The 21,239-nt window shown below is 33.7% G+C and overlaps 1 protein-coding gene across 2 annotated transcripts in view; it reads right to left on the reverse strand.

The window, feature by feature from the left end:
- Positions 1–291: 291 nt before the first annotated feature.
- The window catches only part of Osbp (oxysterol binding protein), a 143,172-nt gene continuing 122,224 nt past the window's right edge, over positions 292–21,239 (reverse strand). For both annotated transcript variants that reach the window (XM_081768780.1, XM_081768779.1), the window contains 3 exons: positions 14,585–14,751; positions 6,791–7,011; positions 292–3,536 (listed from right to left, as the gene is read on the reverse strand). In XM_081768780.1, the coding sequence (XP_081624906.1) occupies positions 3,394–3,536; positions 6,791–7,011; positions 14,585–14,751 (531 nt within the window). In that variant the 3' untranslated portion in view covers positions 292–3,393. The remainder of the gene's footprint in view (positions 3,537–6,790; positions 7,012–14,584; positions 14,752–21,239) is intronic.

The following is a 21,239-nucleotide window of genomic DNA, read 5'->3' on the forward strand; positions in this document are numbered from 1 at the left end:
GGCGGACTTCGTATCTGCAAGTCTCTAAGACTGAGTTGGTGAGTTTACTTTTTGATTCTAGATTGTCAGTTTAGTAATAATGGGTAACGCCTACTCCCTATTCCAACATGCACTAAGAAAAAAAAAAAGTTTACGAAACTAGTCAAGTAGGATCATTGTATGTGATTGAAGGAAGGAAATCCAGATAGAACTAGACTATTTTGGACACTCCACAGATAACCTAAGTAATACTAGATAATACAGAAAACAGAGAAAGATTTAAACACTAAAAAAGAAATGATAAAGATCTGATTTTAAGAAATTCTTTATTAGCCCTGATACTCTTTTATAATATGGTCTCATAGAGGCCATAACATAAGTTTACATTTGACCCACCTTGTATCTTGTCTCTCACCAAGGTTGTTTCATTAACAATTAATTACATCTTAACCGACCATACATATATACAAGGTATACAAACTGCATTTCTCTTATATTGATTAAAAGAATTCTGCTATGTTTATTCTATATATATATATGTAGAGCAGAATGCAAATGTGATGAAACTATGGCAATATATGGAACAATGACCTACATAAATCATGATCATTCTAGCGCAGCTCTTACTGTTTTCTTAGCAGGAAAGTATGTCACCGAAGATATTTGGTAATATATATATGTATATTAAGTGTGTGTCTGTATAATGTAGTATTAACTGAAATGTTTGGATTGCTGCATATTACCTGCAAATACTTTCAACACTACAATATTATTGTATAAAAATACGACTTCATATATAGTAGTACTATTGACAACTACTTTTAGACCAAGTGGTTGTAGTTAAGTTTTACCTGATTGTTGAAGAGGTCTAGAAATAAATCGTTAATTACATTATGTATTATAGTACTCCATAATGAAACTACAAAAAGAAGTTCTATACATTATTATTATTATAATTATTATATTAAACGTATGACGTGCACATAATAGTTTCAGTTTCTCGACTAGTAATAAATAACAATCATAACAGCAAAACGATGTAAATGATAAGTTACTAGGGATTCCTTGATTGTCTTTAGTTTGCTACTTTGGACAATAAAAACTTAAACGCTACAAAAACAAAAGCAATTTACAGTCAAGGACATGGCATATTACCACATATTTTAGTGTGATATTTTGAATTTTCGACTTCTGCTTTTGTTTTCTTCTTTTAAATACGGAAATCGAAGTAAACACGATAATTAATTAGGCTCTTCACCGATCTATTTCTTAACAGGAGTATCATCAGCTGCGGGTGCCACTACATTAATAATATTAAAATTCTTAACCCCACTTTTTAATATTTTCATTCATGTAAATATTAACAAATCGTTCCCATTTTTACCCTTTCTCATTAACATACATGCACACACACACACACACACACACACACACACACACAACTGCGGGCAATTGTATCTTAAAAGTTGTATAACACTGCGTTTTATCAATTGTACAGTACAGCTCTATAACGCATTTCTACTGTCATGTGTAAACTGTTCCAAATATACGCCGATTGTATAATAATAATAAAAATATAACAACCTAACCGAAAGTGTCTGAAAAGAATCAAATTAGCCACGAATGTTTTTGTAAGAATGAAGAACAGATTGGAATAATGCATCATTGAAATACAAATTATACAATGTTCATATTACATTTTGTTGTAGTTATAAAATTACTTTATTTCAGGAATAAAAACAGCAATTATAAATATTCAAAACGTGTTACCTGCTGACAATTCTGAACATTTCTACACTATTTTTCGAATTCATATTTTTGGCCCCATTATTATATTAATTCTGCTTATGCTATAAAAAGAAATTCTGATTCTGATTTTGTTCTATGTACTTTACGATGTAGAAACAATAGAACAAGTTAATCCTGAATTTGAATAAAGATGGTTTCTTTATTATTTCGATTAAAATTCATCAGCCTTGATCTCAAACACAGGATGAGGTTCTTTTAAAAGTTTCTGTGAAGGAAGTGAGAAACGACAGTAACAGTGTAACTACACTGTAATCCAAACAAGCGCTGTTTGATGAAGCTAAAAACAATTCGAAGAGCGCTTATCTAGATTACAATTACCTTTTACAGTTTCATTTTTATTTATTTTTCATTGCTCACTTCTCTTCACAAAACCCCTAATAATTTTTATAATCGTATCTTCGTGATCAATGCTGACAATTTTCAGCTGAAATATGGAAGAAATTGCGTTTATTCGCAAACACAAGATACAATGAGGTAGGGCTATTTTAAAATTCATATCTACTCATTTCTATGGTTCGGGATCTGGGTCTTCCGAAGCTGGTGTTACAAACATATAAACTAATAAGGTGTATGTGTAAATTTTGGAATACTAGAACTACATAGAATACATAATACAGAATAAAATAACTGTTAGTTCTGCCAAACTACTCACTTATAGTATATTTTGATTTTTCTGAAGATAGATAAATAATAAAAGCGGGAAAGGGGTAATAAGACATCAATAAAAATAATTTGCCGCATTATTTAAATAAATTATTTATAGAATGGGTGGTAATATTATTGTCCCTGACTATCTACAAACACATATACAAACAGATTAAAAAAAAGTACACTAGGTAGGGAATGAACTGGGTTTCGGACAGAATCCTTTAATCTTCTAAGCGGGAAATAAATTAAGATTTTTCTGCTCAGTTGTTTCTCCACACATCAAATGTGAAGGTAAATAAATATTTAAAACTAACTAACTGTTCGTGCGATTTTCGTCCCATCAATTTTTAACTCAAAGTAGTGAACAAACAGAAAGAAAAAATAAACAGACCATAGTGACACTTATATTTAAGTTACATTAGTTCCTGTAACTGCACAGGAAGCAATTACTACAAGTATAATATACAATCTTCCATAATTAATATAATATTTTACAGTTCTTTTATAAATAAAAAACACGCAAAATTATGTTTTTTTCCTTTTTACATCATATTCACAATCCAGTCTTATGATACAATCACTTTGTTTCAAAAACAAACAATTATAATACAATACTAGGCATTGTATTAAAAAAAATCTATTCTCCAGAAAATTTTTCTATAAAACGCAACATAGTAATAGCAGTAAGGCTGGCTAGACGCGGAGTCGACGTATTTGTTTAAAAAAAATAATTAAAAAAAGAAAAAACAAAAAGAAAAAAATAGGTGCAAACTAACATATGTAAAGAAAGAAAATTCCGAATTCGAGAGACTGATGCTAATAGTTTTTGTCACGCGACTAAGCACTTGATATATATATATAATATATACATATATCAATCAATATTGCGTTCTGTCTCTCGCTTACTGTTCACCTGTCCTATATAAAGATTCTATCTGACCTATGAGATTACAGGAATTAAAAAATATCTGGGCACAAATTCCAATCTTGTTTCTCTTTACACTCCCAGTATTTACCTTGATATATGTGGAACACATTACCAGTCCATTTTTCTTTCTGCTTTCTAAACCACACAGGCTCATACGGCGGGTAAGGTCGACCTGAAAACAAAAAGAATTTCTTTTATGAGAACATGTTATTTTTTAAGAATCTTACTCTCAGGTCCTCTTTTATAATTCTTAACCCCACTACTTATATTTTGATCGTTTGGCGTGAACTTTTTCACAGTTTAGATTAAGGCGCAATCTTTTCGAAGAAGTAGCATATAAACACAGCCAATCCTTCGGTTTAGGATGGGTGTGGTTTATAAGCGTCATTTGCGTTTAATCAGTTAAATAAGTTATTCTACGTATTGCAATAAAAAAAAATATATATATATATTTTTTCTCTTTGAAGAAAAACTAAAACAGTCGTCCCTAAACTGTTAATTCACAAAAGTTATAAATGGTCAGCAATTTTATAATTGTCAGACTCAAAAATGTTTCGTTTAAAGCACATTATGCAAAAGCCATGGAAAAAGACTGGATGATTTCGAAATGTGATGAGAAGAAGAATGGAGAGAAATACTTGGGTAGAAATGAGTAAAAGTTTCGAATAGTAGGAGCGAAAAAGAACAATTTTAGATGTAATTAAGAAACTGGCTAGGACATTAACTGAGAACGAACTGGATCATGATGGACGTGTTAGAAGGTATAGCGGTACGAGAAAGAGGAAGGGAGCGAAAGAGACTGCAGTTGATGGACGGTATTAAAATAGAAAATTTCTACATGAAGACGAAATAGTTAGCTGCAGAACGTGGTGCAAGGCAAGTTCTCAGTTTGTGGCAGGTGATCTGCCAATAACGGCAAAATACCTGGATAGGGGGGTAACGGTGAGAAGTAACGCGGGGCACGTCGTTCCTCTACTTCCAAAAAGTATTTATGGCGTCACACTACTTCCTAAAAACTTACAATGGGCGAAGACAGACAAACCGCATGACGCCATGCGTCCCCATACCTTTTCAGGTCCAATTTTACCCCTGCCTATAATGATAATGAATTTTCTATTGTTGATCCTCTCATGCCAAACGTTGCAATGATACAAACAAAAATCAACATCTAGCAGCCATTCAACGCCATCTATAAACTTCCTTGTTCCGTTTCACAGTTTTTTCTAATTAGCTTAACGTTCTACGGTTATGCCCTTTAGGCTAAAGGTAACGGATGATTATTGAAAGTGAATGATTTTGAAATTAAATTTTTTGTGCTCTTCCACCACGAATCGAACCATGTACACTTAAGGCATACGTGAAAGCCACTAGACTAGCAGGAGGAGTGTTTCACATAGTTCTAGTGGAGAAAGGATATCCCGTTTCAACAAAGAACGAAAATGAACAAGCTTTACCACTTTCATTATTTAAAATGTCTTAACTTTCCGAAATAGAGTGAGCTTCTTCGGCAGGTGCAAGAGTAAAAAACAGAAAAAAAAAAAAAAAAAACCTAAAAGGTAAAAGGAAATGATTACAGCCTAGACCCGATAATCAAATTTAAAAAATCGCTTATAGAGCACTTCACACGTTTTAATTTCCACGCACACTAAATTTTCCGAATTAATTCAAAATTATGATTCAATTCCTGTCCAGATTTTCCTGGTCTAAAATATAATAAGGTGGTTGCGTAAGTCTCAATATAAAAGACTAATATTAGTTTTAAATTACCGTTATCACTATTCAAACATGTTATTTACTCTACAAATGCCGAGACAACCCCAAATGTGTTCTTTGATTCTGGCACCAATATTCCTTTTAGTATTCCTACTACAAGAACAAGATCTGTAAATAACACTACTTCGCAAATCATCCGTAAGAATGATTCTTGTAATTAGTAGGTTGTTCATTCACGTTCCCGGTTCGGTAGTCATATTTATCCCACCCATATCTTCTACGTTTTCCCAAATGCATATTCAGATTATTCAGCAGGGATAACTGTTTATCTTACAGAAATAGTATTCAACAACCGTTCATCCCAAGCATTCAGTATTTCGTGTCGAGATTAAGCGTTACTCGTTAACTGCTAGGTTCATCAAAATGCACAGTACGGTAAAACTAATTACAGCAAAAAGTATACCTAGCCCAAAGTGCCCTATGTATAACTATCGCTCTACCTTTTAGTGAGATTTTACAGTTAGCACTACGTATGCTTTTATTCTCCTATGTATTTTCTTGAACATACCAGTTGGCAAGTTACATTTAAACTCAAAATGTAGTATTAAATGCTTCGGACAAACAGATGGTAAATATTGTTTTATTATCATTATTTAATGATTTCTTTTCAATGGTTGCTACCACTGTAAAAATTCAGTAAACCTTCTTATTTTTAAGATTTTTTGGAGAGGCTGGGGAAGGAAAAATCTAAACCTCCCTTTAATCATTCATTCAAAATGTAAATGGAGTTTGTTCTTTTACCAGTCTTCGAATATGAAACTGACGTCCTATTCTTGCTTTAACTTTTCAGAACATAAGTCCCTTAGAAGAAAGGTTTTCATGATATTCACCTTCATTTGAGATAAGTAATTTGAATCAAAATAGATGTACATTAATCTAGCCCTGGTCTTCCTGCACATTTTTATATAGAATTTATTATTTTTTAAAAAGTCTTACATATTTTTTTTCTGTTTTACTTTTTATTGTACCTTATCTTGTGCATTCACGGACTAAACAATTAATTTTAAGGAAAGTCAAGGAAGGGTTTTACAACCATTTTAAACTTTTTTCTCCCTCTCATTCTTCAAGCTTTGATCCCTTTTCAATTCTCGTCACCTGCGGAATAACCTCGTTACACTTTACAATGCTGCTTTGGATATTAATTTTTTCCCGTTCAATTCGTCCAGTTTTAAATGTGTCATTTTCCGTAGTGCTTCATACTTATGTACAATTTTAACCTAGGATTGATGTAATTTAATATCGTAACGAGTGAGATTTTTCAGGCGCACTATATTATCAAACTGACATACATTTAATGACTACTTCAACATTCTGTTGCATTTGACGGAATATTAATATGTTTGATTAAAAGTGTGACCTGTTTACCAGGATACAAATTAGATTTTAAATGTAATGGGAAGACAATTATTATAAATTCTGGTAAAAATTAAAATGTTAACTTAGGGACATCGATCACAGACAATATCGATTTGTATGCCAGTTGCATACTAAACATTCTTAACCATTTATGCATTTCATTAAGCCTGCAAAGTTCCTAGATATGCAAACCAGTGAACCTTGATAATATGTAACTTTCTTGATAAATATTTCGTAATATCCTATAGTATTATTCTTCATGTTCTGGTTAATTACAAAATAATTATATCTATTTACCTTCTGCAGCAGCCTTCTCTGCTTCGGCCTCTCGCTTTCTGCGAGCAGCTCTCTGCTTTTCTTCCAATCGGACTTTTTCTTGGTTTGCTTCATCCCATCGACCCTCCTCCATGAGTCTTTGGTCGGGTCTCAGCCGCGAATCCGTGGGGGCAACACCTTCTTCCGGCTCGTTCAGTTGACATGCAAGTTCTGTAAAGTTGTAGTAACGCTCCGATTCCGGACTGCAATAAAAATAGAAAATACAGTTAAAATAAAATATGATTCTTAGATTTCTCACATGGATATAATATGACATTTTAAGTTCAATTTTGACGAAACTGAAATAACGAAATAATGCAAGTTTTGGTTGTTATGTAGTTTTTATAGTTTGTCGCAACTTTTCCACCAATCATGCATAATACCACGAACATAAAATATTTTTCTTCTTTAATGTCATTAATGTTACAAATTTTGGTACTCAGTGATTCCATCTCAAATCGTCCAGGGTGGTCCACACGACTGTCTCAGCTATTTTTTAAAATGAGAAACTAGATACAAAATTATTAGACACGTATTTTTTCTTTTTGCTGAAAAAAATTTCTCCTTCGATATACAGTCTTCCAAAATGGCTGCCCTCCCCTCGGATTGCTCGAAAAAACTGAAAAACATGTTAAGTTAAAAGTTTTATTGTAGAGAAACAAGTGTACTTAGTAACATAATCGCAATAGTAGGAAGAATATAAAGTAGTGTGTTTCGGTGGAGGGGAAAAATTCGTCTGTTGGTCCAATAGGAATCGCGCAATTCACTCGCAATCTTGCCAACTTTGATGAAAATTTTGCTACTTCAAACGTTTTTATTTCTGTCCTCACGAGCTATATCAACCATCTGCTCCTAGCATCGAAATCTACTTGATAAGGTCTCTGATAACGTAAAGGACTTACGTTTCTGATTATTACATCCTACGTTATAGTATGATGAAAAGCTGAAAATTTCATTAAGACGCCATGTTTGACCGCCATTTTCTCAAAAACCCCACCATATAAAAATCTGATTTGGTTTTACAACTATTGGAAAAGTACCTAAGTATTTAATATCTGTTAACCGTTCATGCGGCTGCAGCCCCTAACGTTCGCAATTAATCACTGAAATTTCGATTTTTGTACTTGAAATGTAAATATTTCCTACAGGGCATTTAGGTCCTATACACAAGGCGATTTGAAAGGCAATATAAAATTTTGAGAGTTGAATCCTGATATCAAATCAAGTAGAAAAGTTCCTATAAACGTGAGTCAAGTTCCGCTTCGTTTTCGAGTTACAGGGTTTGGGTCCCGAGTTTGAAACCCTGTAACGCTCGCGACAATGGAAGATAGAATATATATATATATATATTTCGCGTTAAATCAGAAACTAGGCGTTAAAGTTATGATGAAATTCGGAAAGTTGATTTGTATCAATATGATGATTTTTACGTGGGTAAGGGCGATGCAATTCAGTTAGCAGTGTTGCCAACTTGGCAGAACTTGTATTTGTTTCCAAATGACATTACGTGTTTTTTATTTGATATTTGGTATTCATTAATGATTTTAAACATCTCATGAAGCACAATTTTCCCAACATCACCACAGTTTTCAAAAACTTAAATGTATTTCATTAAAAGGTTTCATCTCGTGCGTTATTCATAGTTTGCAACATTGAGTGTGAATTTCATTTGATGTTTACCATCATTAGTAAAACCAAAATGTCGAATAAAAACTACGTCTGTGTAGTTTTGTCATATAAGAAGAAAATTTCTTTTTTTATTATTGCAGAACCTCTCATAACTCTACGCATCAAGTTCGAACTTGTTCAAGATGATCTGCTGCAACCACGAAACAGTTCGTTACGTGATTCGGTGTCGTGAACATCGTCCTAGTATTCTCTGCAAGCATGGAAATTGTTTCACTGGTAACACTACATTGTAGTGCACTAATTACAGTTTGTGTGAATAACAATGGAGAAGGTAATGTAAGGAACGTATTAAATGTGTTGTTTATGCTAAAAGGCATAAGATGACTGTGTACAGAAAGAATTCTTGACAAAAATTTTATCTTGCGGTAAAATATATGGATTGCGTGCAGCGTGTCTGCCCAAACTGTATTAGGGGTGGATAATTATTTGTGTAATGGATGCTTTGAATATTTTACCGTGAAGAACGTGAATGTATGTGTGATATTGATGACCACGGAAGAAAGTGTGAAGATGAAATTGTGTACCAGCAAGATGAAGAATTTGTTCCTCTGAATGTAGATTTGGAGACCCTTAACCAGACAGTTAACGTACTAAACATGAATGTGTCGCCATTAAAACGGCTGTCATCGGTGAAACCTAGACTACGGCGAAGGATTCATCTCTCAAAATTTTTCATACTACCTTTCAAATCGCCTTGTGTACAGGACACAAGTATCATCCTACCCTAATATTGAGCAGACACGCTGTACCCAATCCATATATTTTACCGTATGATGAAATTTTTGTCGAGAATTCTTTCTGTACACAATCCTCTTATGCCTTTTAGCATAATCAACACATTTAATATGGCCCTTACTGTAATAGGAGTTATCCATTGTTATTCACACAAACTCTGTAATCAGTGCACTACAATGCCATGTTACCAGTGATAATTTTCATACGTCCAAAGGACGATGTTCGTGACATCATATCACGTAACAAACTGTTTCGTAGTTGCAGCAGAACTTCTTTAACGCGTTATAACTTGATGTGTAGAGTTATGAGAGGTTCTGCAATAAAAAAATCTTCTTATTCCAACTTACACAGACGTAGTTTTTATTCGACATTTTGTTTTTATTAATGATGGTAAACATCAAGTGAAATTCACACTCATTGTTCCAAACTATCAACAACGCACCAAATAAAACCTTTCATGAAATACAAGTAAGTTTTCGAAAACTGTGGTGATGTGGGGAAAATTGTGTTTCATGAGATGTTTACAACCATTAATGAATACCAAATATCAAATAAAAAACACGTAATGTCAGTTGGAAACAAAAGTTCTACCAAGTTGGCACACTGCCAACTGAACTGCATCGCCCTTACCCACGTAAAAATCATCATATTGATACAAATCAACTTTCCGAATTTCATCATAACTTTAACGCCTAGTTTCTGATTTAACGCGAAATATATATAATTTTACATTGTCGCGAGCCGATTATGGGTCCCGAGTTTGAAACCCTGTAACTCGAAATCGAAGCGGAATTCGACTCATGTTTATAGGAACTTTTCCATTTGCTTTGACGTCAGGTTCAACTCTTAAAATTTTCATACTGCCTTTCAAATCGCCTTGTGTACAGGACCTAAATGCCCATAGAAAATATTTAAATTCCAAGTACAAAAATCGAAATTTCACAGTACAAAAAACGATTAACTGCGAACGTTAGGGGCTGCAGCCGTATGAACGATTAATAGATATTAAATACTTAGGCACTTCTCCAATAGTTGTAAAAAATTCAGATTTTTAAATGGTGGAGTTTTTGAGAAAATGGCGGCCAACATGGTGTCTTAATGAAATTTTCAGCTTTTCATCATACTATAACGTAGGATGTAATAATCAGAAACGTAAGTGCTGGCATTTTCAAGAGACCTTATCGAGTAGATTTCGATGCTAGGAGCATATGGTTGATATAGCTCGTGAGGACAGAAATAAAAATGTTTGAAATTAGCAAAATTTTCACCAAATTTGGCAATATTGCGAGTGGACTGCACGATTCCTATTGGACCAACAGACGAATTTTTCCCCTCCACCGAAACACACTACTTTATATTCTTCCTACTATTGCGATTATGTAACTAAGTACACTCGTTTCTCTACAATAAAACTTTTAAATTGGCATGTTTTTCAGTTTTTTCGAGCAATCCGAGAGAAGGGCAGCCATTTTGGAAGGCTGTATATCGAAGGAGAAATTTTTTTCAGCAAAAAGAAAAAAATACGTATCTAATAATATTGCATGTAGATTCCATATGAAAAAAAAAAAAAAAAAAAAATGAATAAAATCTAAGACTATGATGGGGACCAATTTTGCTTTGCCTGGACGATTTGAAATGGAATCAGTCTACTTTTTCCATTTAGGCTATCATCAGTTTCCTAAGAATTTATGTTTGAATGTCAAGAGGCTCCTGTGTACATGCACTGCTGACAATTCTATATAGAAGGACTAAAAATTGTTGACATTTTAGTCTCGATTGCTTTCAGCATGTATGTTGGATGTGAAGAACATTTCAAATATTCTCGAATTTTGAACGTGATTTATGAAATACAATTCCTTTTATGCTAAGAAAATTCTAAGTTCATTACTGCAGTTATTAAGCATATAATATGTAAACAAAAACAAACTTCTATTTTGTATAATCCTGCGTACAATAAATAATTTCTTTAGATGTTTTAATTTTCTATCACTTAATATTTTAAAAACTTTGTTTCTGCTATGTATAGCCGAAATTCCATGATTTGGAATAATGGAAGAAATATACAAACTGTATTTATATTTTATTTATATGTCTAGTTCTTGATACAGTATATTGGCTATTTTACACTGAAACTTGCTACCATGCACATGTTAGCAACTCTACTACTACTTTGTCTTGAGTTATATATTATGATTATATCCAATTCAATCTATGTTGCTTATGTTTATATATAAAGATAAGCAACACAGATTAATACTACCGATTTCTTGAAAATTGGTTGATTTGAATTTAGCTTCTCTTTTCAGCACCAAGGCTATATGAGATGTGGGCCTACTGTTTATAATGGAATCCGAACCACCGTAATGGGTTCAAATTTCAACGGTCTCTACCGCGAATAGAACTAAGACCCGTTCACCAAAGGGGTGCACGTGCTAGCCACTAGACCGGGCAAAAGAGCACAGATTTCTTGAAAAAAAAAACTGAAGTGTTTGAGTCCTCAACGATATTTCCTCGCGTTCTTAAAGAAGCTTAAATTGGTATTACACATAACCAAATATCCTTCAAACTACCTACAGCATTTACTACCCTTATTTTAAGATTTCGGATTCCTACATCAAACAGGAAAAGTAAAAATTTCTTCTACGTTTTCTTTTTAGATTTTCGTAGAATATACTCCGTATGAACACTAAAGAGTAACTTCTGAGTAAGTTTTATACTTATTCGCAGCATTCAATATATTTTATTTGACTTTAATAGGTTCAAATTCTGAAGTAAACTTGTGTTGCATGATATCTGGATTATTAAAGTGTGGTTGCACAGTATGTTTCCTAGAATTATTCCGGGGAACATCTGATATCCTGTCCACTGACGTAGCATGATCATCAACGAACCCTCAAATCTTAGGTGGTCAGAATACTCTGTTGTTAAACGCATTTATACTCTGTAACCGGTTTAACAAACTGTGGTTCAAGGACCACAAGTGATCCTCAAGGTCTGCCATTGAGATACTTTTAGATTAACACTAGTCCACAAAAAGACAGAAAAAATAAAATTCAAGTGGACTGCATATCACACATTATAACTCATTATCTCAGTATATACAAGAGTGAGTCATAGGCCGTGGAATATTCCTGTACATAATATACCTGTATTTACTACAGTACAATGAAAGCAGGTTAACATGCGAAGTATTGCTCCTTGTGTTAGATTGTCTTCCTGTTAGTTCCTCGATTCCATGTCGATATCACGTCTTGCCCTTAGAGGCAAACAAATCAATCACTGCTGTTTCCACTTCCTGCTAGTTGGTGAAGCATCGTGACTTCAAGGAGTGAGCCATGGACAGAAACGGGTAGTAATCAAAAGGGGGCAAGGTCAGGATTGTATGCTGGGTGTGACATCAGTTCCATGCCATCAAGTTCGTCAGTTTTTGTTGCGTTTTTCGAGCAGACTGTGGTTTTGCTTTATCGTGTCGCAGCAGGGCGCGCTTTCGGTTCACCAACCTAGGATATTATTGGTGTAGTGCAGAATGCATCTCTCGAAGTGAATTATCCCTCGTAGTCCCATCATAGACAGAGCACGACTTCATGCTCGAAACGGCCCTATTTAACAACCGGTTTTCGAAGTTTGCCCTTGCTCAACCACTGTTTCTCCAAATACGGATTTTGAAAACACCCACTTTTTGTCGCTTGTGACAATCCGTTTCAGGAAACATAGGAAAATATGCAAGTTTAGAGATGATGAAGGAAATAAGCAACATGATAAGACGATTTTGAGCAGAAATAGTATTATAAGAATGGAATGTGGGAATATACCTAATACACAAGAAAGGAAACAAAACAGATTGCTTAAATTACACAGTAATAGTACTACTGAACACATTCTATAAAATTATTCAGAGTTTACAGAAGGGATAATCGGAGAGTACCGAAGTGGATTCAGATTAAACAGGAGAACACCAAACAGATCAACTATTTATGATAAAACGGGCAACAGAAAAATGCATCAAATATGGAACAGATATACACATTCTGTTCGTAGACTACAAACGAGTATTCGACAACACAAATAGAAATGGTTTATTACAGGTACCAGAACACTTCAAAATTAAAACCTTGGTTAAAATAATCCTGAAACAAACCACTGCAAAAGTGAATGTAGGCTAAACATTGGAAGGAATAGAATATAAAAGGGACAAATAGGGAGACAGGCTGTCCAGAACGTCATTCATAATAGTCCTGCACATTGCAATTCGAGAAACAGACAAAAGGAACACAATCATCAATAATCCAGTCAAATGTGCATCTACGCGAATGACATTACCATTGTAACGAGAACGTCAAATGAATTCAACAAGCCTTAGAATGAGCCACAGGAAGTGGCAAAACTACTAGAACTGCAAGTAAACACCGAAAAAACAAAATACATGCACCTAACACAAGATAAAAGAGAAGGGAATAAAAGTCTGTAGCAGGAAACAAGGTATTTGAGAATGTGGACATATTTAGGAATGCTAATAGATGACTAGAATAATATGGTTACTATAACCAAATAAAAAATCCTGGCAGGTAACAAAGCGTTTTCATGCTAATGCCCAGATATTCAAAAATCAAAGTATTGACAGGAAAATCAAACAAAATATACAAAACGACAATTACACCAATAATCATGTACAATGCAGAAGTATGGAAGCTAACAAAGATTTATAAAGAAAAATTACAAATATTCGAATGGAAAATAATAAGGCAGATTTTTAGGCCAATCTGAGAACATAACGAATGAAGAAGCAAAAGCAACGAAGAAATAGAAGACATCATAGGGCGGGAAGATATTGTAACATGTATAAAAGAGCAGAGGATGCGTTGGACGGGCCATGTAGAGAGAATGGAAACAGGGCACATAGAGAGAATAGAAGAAAGACGCATAGCAAAGAAGATACTACACGAAAGATATTTTTCACCAGAAGAAGAGGTGGATCAAACCAAAGATGGTAAGATGACAAACGGTGATCTAAGAAGAAAGTAAAGAACCAGCGGAAAGAGAAAGAAGAAGAAGAAGAAAAAGGAAGAACAGAGGCGCCTGGAGAATGATATTAATGCTCACTCAGTGCTGTAGAGCTGTATGATAAGGTAAGGTAATTTACAATCCTTACCGAAGATTAGCGTATTTAATGTAAGCTCTTGGTAAAAGTTCATGAAAAAAGAATGCAATATAAACAGCCATTTCTAAAAGTTAGTTTGCTTGGTTTCGGTGTTCTATTTTATCACAACTGCCCGTCTTTATCGATTATATTGGTTGAACATATCATCCTTTCAAAGAGAGCAATCGACACTGCAATGAACCACATATACTTACTCTGGCATTCTTCTCTTCCAGACTAATCTATATGGTCCAGTCTTGAACACTGGGTTTTCTACGCTTCCTTCCGAACTGATGACTTCGGCTATTTCTATTTTATTGTCCCATGTGCCTGTAACAACCCATTTCACATTGCCATCTTTATCCATTACACAGCCTTTCACCTAGAACAGAACATATTATTACTATTACTTAACTTCTAATACATCACTTTGGCAAATTAACGCTTACTCTTACTTATATTCTGAGACACATCTATCATGGTCAAAACTACTATATGCAATTAAATTACATGAGATCTGTAAGTTCTCATCATTATGTCCTTTATAGGGTAAATACGTCAAATGCGAAATGTAAGGTAATGATTAAATAATTTAAGAGAATGAATCAAATATTCAAACTATGGAGAAAACTTACGTTACTTAATATTAATTAACGCACAAGATGTTATCCACTCCCAGTTCTCATGGCTTCAGATCAAACAAGGAACCCCCCCCCCCTATGCATCTGAGGTGAGCAGTACACACAACTGAATCATTGTCCTCCCACTCATGATCACTAGTAGTCAGCACAAAAATAAATAAACTAAAAATGAAATAACTAATTTTCCTTTAGTTGCTTGTCTCGTATTAAGTGTGTATGATTTCCACGATTATTTGGCACTTTAATTGTCTAACATGCAGAAATTAATATTAAAGCATTCAACACAAATGTTAGAGTGAAAAAACATTTTCATAAATTTTCAACGTTTATATTAAGCTTGTTAGGCTAAAGTTTGACGAATATAAGAGTCGCCTGTCAATTAACTTGTTAACGTTTTCCTTAGACAGAAAACTCGATATTTTATAATGATTACATTTAGACACTGCTAACCAGGTGCGAAATAATTGGTGATAGTAATATACAGGTGGAAAACCCCCTTATATATTTTTGGAACGTAATTTCATCTACTAATAAATTACTGAGGGGTGAATAAAGTGATATTATTGTCAAGAGGTCAAATTAATAATAGTGACTAATACGTAATTAACATGTATGTCATATGTAATTAAGGGATGTACAAGTAACATGGGAAAATACAGGAACCATCTAGAATTAGTTACGATCAGGCAATTTTGTATCTCTTATTCCAAAGAATTCTAGTTCTTTGTGTAATGTACCTTTACAGTCGGGGTAATGAAATTTTTGTTTGGAGGGGCCAAATATTTTTTGAACATATTGTAGATTTTTCAATATATATTTTTCGGTCCATGTAGTAAATTCATTCGTTCTTTACTTAAATCAAAATCAATGTGGAAAGCTTTGAATAACCTAGTAGGAATCAGGGGCAGATCCGGGGGGGGGGGGGGGGGGAACGATCGCCCTCCCCAGAAGAGGAAACTTTCTTATTTTATATATATAAATAAAACCCATCCAAAAGTTTGGAGCTCTTAAAAGTAGCAGTATGACAACCCACCGCCCCCCAGAAGTCTGTCCTGGATCCGCCCCTGGTAGGAATTAATTTCGGGGAATATCATCTTTATTTATACATTATTTTATTGTAAATGGATGAGTATTGAAATTATACACTTTAATGTTATACGAAAACATAGGCCCGCAATTGGATGGAAATTCTTGAAATTATCCACCAATCTGATATTTGGCAGAATAATTTAGACACCCTTCGTCCCTCTGAGATGCCCATATTCTCTCACAAATCCGGTTTCATCCAGTTTTTACTATTTTCTATTCGCTTTATATTTTCCACCGCCAAAACTCTTTGTTCTGATTGGAACTATTTCCGACTCTATTGTATTAAGGTGCGTTCCTTGTCATTCTCTACCTGGGACGAGTTGGAAGCCACATCACGCAAATCCGGCTCTAGGAAATTTCCGAATTTTGACAGAAAGGCCGTGTTATTAAGGTAAAAAAATGTTTTAGTTAAGGAATAAATTGTGAGGAATCATCTGAGAGTCTCAGCTGAGCTAAATTTTACTCTAAAACAGTCAGGAAATCGGTGAGATATGGAATCTCAAGTTAAGGATGCCATGATTACGTCAACAAGTGGACAGGAGTGAAACAATAGTGTATTTTTTTCTTTCTTTCGGAATTAAGATTCAGTGATTTAACCTTTAAACTACGGAGGTAAATTCTTTAACCTTTAAACTACGGAGGTAAATTCTTTAACTTTAAACTACGGAGGTAATTTACCTTTAAACTACATTTAAAGCGTTTTCGTAAGGGTTTACAAAGAAGTCAATTTATTCACTCCTATTTATCGAAAACATATGAAGCAAAACGTGTTAAAAAGTTATTGTAGTACCATTTCGAAATCGAAATATCCGTAGTTAAGACAAGCAACAGGATATTTTGAAATCAAAATATCCCGTAGTTTATAGGTTAAACATTTAAAATATCCTTCTTACCTCTCCAAATTAGTATAGGGTACGATAGCCTGTCCACTTATAGTTCTGCATATGTAGTAAATGATTTTTTTTTTTTTACATGGCGGTATGTGTAGGGTTTTTTTTCATTCTTTTTTTTTTTTTTTTTTTTTGTAAAATTAATTTCCATGATGTCAGTGTAAGTCAGCACAGGGACTCTCATTTACTCCTAATTTGACCAAAGCTTCCTACGGAAATGGGTTGAACGATTTTTGTTGAGGGTTCTTTTCCCATCAGAGAAGGGACCTATCTTCTTTTTATTAATAGTAATTGGAAACCATGATTTAGTTGATAGAAGGGTCATTGGGCTCTGATATTTCAAGTTTCCCTTTTTCCAGTTTATAGAGCCGGTTTAGGATGGTGAAATTTAGTGATTGTTTGGTTTACGTATAGTTGAGTCGTGTGATAATATGATTTAATATGTTTAGTGGTATGTGTTAGCATGTGTAACTTCCTTAGTTGATGTTTGATATGTGTAATTAGTATGTGTTTACGTGTGTATGTGTGCATGTAAACTTAATCTCTTTAAGGGCAGTGTATTGTTAATTATTGATTATTTATCTCTTTTGGTCCGTCGTAATAAGTACATTGATTCATAATAAAAATTCATAGTGACACTGTACCGTAATTATACAGTATACTGATTATAGCTAAACGATGACATAGTACAAAAGCGTATTTAATAGTGCAAAGCTTGTTTTCATACTACCAACTCCATCTCATGTCGGACTATGAACTATTCGCTGCTAGTGTTTTGTTCCTCAGTAACATAACAATCTGGTCAACATGAAAATGACCCTTCTTTTGCAATAAATGATGAGTAGATATTAGTTCTGGCCCATATGAATAGGTATTTAGACGAGATACATTATAAATGAACGTTCCTGAAAAGCACAGTCATTTATATAAGTCCAGTAATCAACTAGCTGAACCTGCGCTCTTTACACAGCGCATCATTCATATATGAGCATGAATCGCCTTGTTATTCCTCACATCTGTACATGTCCCTTTGCAGACACAATTGAAAGAAGTCTTAATAAAAATCGGCAAGATATACCGTAAAGGGAAGATTTTTTTTGATTACTTTTTCAATATCTCATACCGTTTGCAAGATTTGAGCCTACTTCCGGTTGCAGTTTTTAATTCATTTATGATATGTCTTTTTTTTCTTCTTGCATGTAGTACGTAATAAGCAAATACATAAACTAAGTAACCTAATGGCCTATGGAACCCAGAGGTTCAATGCCGCGTTCACAAAAGCTCTCCACTGACTTCTATCCTTAGCCAATTGGATCCAGTTTTTACTTTGTATTCTTATTTCTGCGAGATCCATCTTAATATTGTTCTCCCATCTGCTCCTACATCTTCCTAATGGTCGTTTTAAGGCTAGTCTTCCAGTTAAGATTTTAAAAGCGTTCGTTCTTCCATCCTGGCTACATGACCTGCCCACCTGAGCCTCCTAGATTTGATGACCCTAACAATGTTGGATAAACCGTATAAATTATGTAGTTCCTCGTTATAAAGATTCCGCCATTCCCTATTCCCGTTTCTCTTGGGTCCGAATATTCGTCTCAGAATCTTGTTCTCAAATACTTTCAATCTATGTTCTTCGTTCCGAGTAAGAGACCATATTTCGCCACTATACAGAACAATAGGCATGATTATCATTTTATACATTTTAAAATAAGCTAATACATTACACATACAATCAATTATAATGTCAGTGATATATGGTGTTCTTTGCGCAAAACTCTCCAAACAATAAAGATTCAACTTAGACTGGAGAAATAGTTATCCTTTGTTTTTCATTATAATTTATCCATGAAACAAACACCTGAGATATATGCAACCCCTATATACAATTATATGGTGTTGGAATGTATAATAGGTAGGATATGATGCTTTATTATTATTATTATTTAATTCAACACTTCAGCGTACCCGTAAAAATGTAATAAATAAATAATGGCCATGTTTTTTTAAATATTGAGTTAGAACCGGTTCTAGCGCACAGATTGCGCCTGTAAGAATATTTTGAGGACTTAATCTTTCATTGAAAATGATACAATCAAACTGAAGAATGGCAAAACTGGAGGGGAGAGAATGGTTAATTTGGAGAGATTGCGCCCAAGTTCTTCGGAAGGGGGGAGGAGAGGTATGGGCATCCATGTAAAAGACAATTTATCGATGTAATTTTCTAGCAAATAGAACTACTACTCAGTAAATTAGTCTAAGAGTTTTTGAGACAATCTCTGTTATTGCCAAGTTCGCCATCTGAATTCATGACATTATAATCTGAACTTTTTGTTTTTGACAATGGAGAACATTTCACTAAATAGTTTTTTCTAAATACTAAATAACCATGTATTTCAGTACAATTCTTTGGTTTTCTCAAGATTTTGAAACAAGAAGCAGTGCTACGTAAAGAAGTTTGATTTATATGGCATGATGTGTTCTCAATGAATATTGAAACCGGAAGTAGCAGTAGTAAATTTCTACCACTTGCGGTTTTATAGAAAGATTACAGAAGAGACGGACGCTTCTAACCCCATCTCTCATGTCATCTCCATAGCAACGATTTCAGAAGAAACCATAGGAGATATTAACCGTGTGTTGAATAAGGCGGGCACTTCACCGAAGAAAAGAGAAATAAAAACATTCCAAAGAAATTGAAATGTCTTTAAAATGAGATGACATGAGTATGGCCGTTAGACTAGGGAAGAAAGAAAGGAAAAGAAAGAAGAAGAAAAGAAGAAAAAGAAAAGAGAAGAAAGAAACAGTATCTAACCTGTCCACATAAAAGAATAACCCTGAGAGAAAACATTAAAAAAAATAACTCTGCAATTTAAATTATTTCACTATTTCCCTTTTTTTTAACCAGTCACCGTTTCAACGATTACTCCATCTTCTTCTGTGCTATACAGCACTGAATATATGTATATATCTAGATCATATTTAGAGGAGTAATAATATATTACTTCATAATTTCGATTGATACGGTTTTCAGTGCGTGCCTAAATTGGGTATTGATTTTACTCTCATATATATATGTATATATTCATTCACTATTGAAATATTCTTTATAACCAAATCGGAGTAAATCCACACCATCACATCAACCTAAAATACATAAATACACAAATAAATTAAAATGTTACTAAACTACCATTAGTTGCTAGGGTGCATTGGTCTACAAATTACAGAAAATAAAGAAACATTTTTCCAGCTGGAAGTTTTATTTACATTTAATAATTTGACATATTCAAATAAAAAAAAAAAAAAATTATTGAACTCCGAAATAAACACATTAATATTTTCCAAAATGGAAATACCTCCGTCCACAACGGAAGTAAACAGGGAAATGGTTTTAGCAGTATTTCACATAAAATTTGCAGTATCAAATGATTTTCAAAACAGTTAGTGGTTAAACAAAAAAAAAATCTTTTATGGCTTTACGAGACAAAGAAAGTTTTATGAAATTTTTAAATAACATTGAGTAAACTTGCATAAAAAAAATAGCACAAAATTTCTGAACTTTAATTCTCAGGGAAGTGTTCCATCGCATTAAATATGTTGAAGTTTTCCATATTCTTCCAAAGTTATTGCAGAACAATGTATATATCTTTAGGCCAACTATTTGCAAAGAAGACGGTGTATTTATGAATAAAATTTAGTAAATCACAGTTCCTGTAAATTATTAATTCCTTGCCACTACTTGTTTCACTGTAATTTGGGCATACTTAAATTCAAGGTGATTCATAATCTATATACCTTCTTAGTACATTATTCCTGTCTATCCAAATCAATATAGTAATTTATTTCCAAACTTTATTTTGATTCCGGCATATTGGGATATCTGCGCTAACCTGTCACTATTTGCACTTCTAGAATAAATTGGATGTGATTTCGCACTATGGCAACTCCAAATGAATAACTAGGGAAACACTGTTCTATAAAGATGAACGCACTAAATTGACGTAAATTAAACTTTCAATTTGGGTGTTGGAGTTTTCTTTTGGAATGGAATGATTATTACGGATTCTTCACTGATTACGAAAATTTTCATAGCTCCTGAAGGTACTCTCGCCCGTACAGAGAAATCATGTACAAAAATATTGACTTTACATGGCAACATCGAATATAAATGTTAATATTTTAATTTTCCATCAATTGATTTCGAATAGAGGTTAAAATTTTGTAACATAGATAATTCCAGAAAATGTCGTCAG

The sequence above is a fragment of the Thermobia domestica genome, chromosome 8, assembly GCF_964235325.1.
Source record: "Thermobia domestica chromosome 8, izTheDome1.hap1.1, whole genome shotgun sequence".
NCBI lineage: Eukaryota > Metazoa > Arthropoda > Insecta > Zygentoma > Lepismatidae > Thermobia > Thermobia domestica.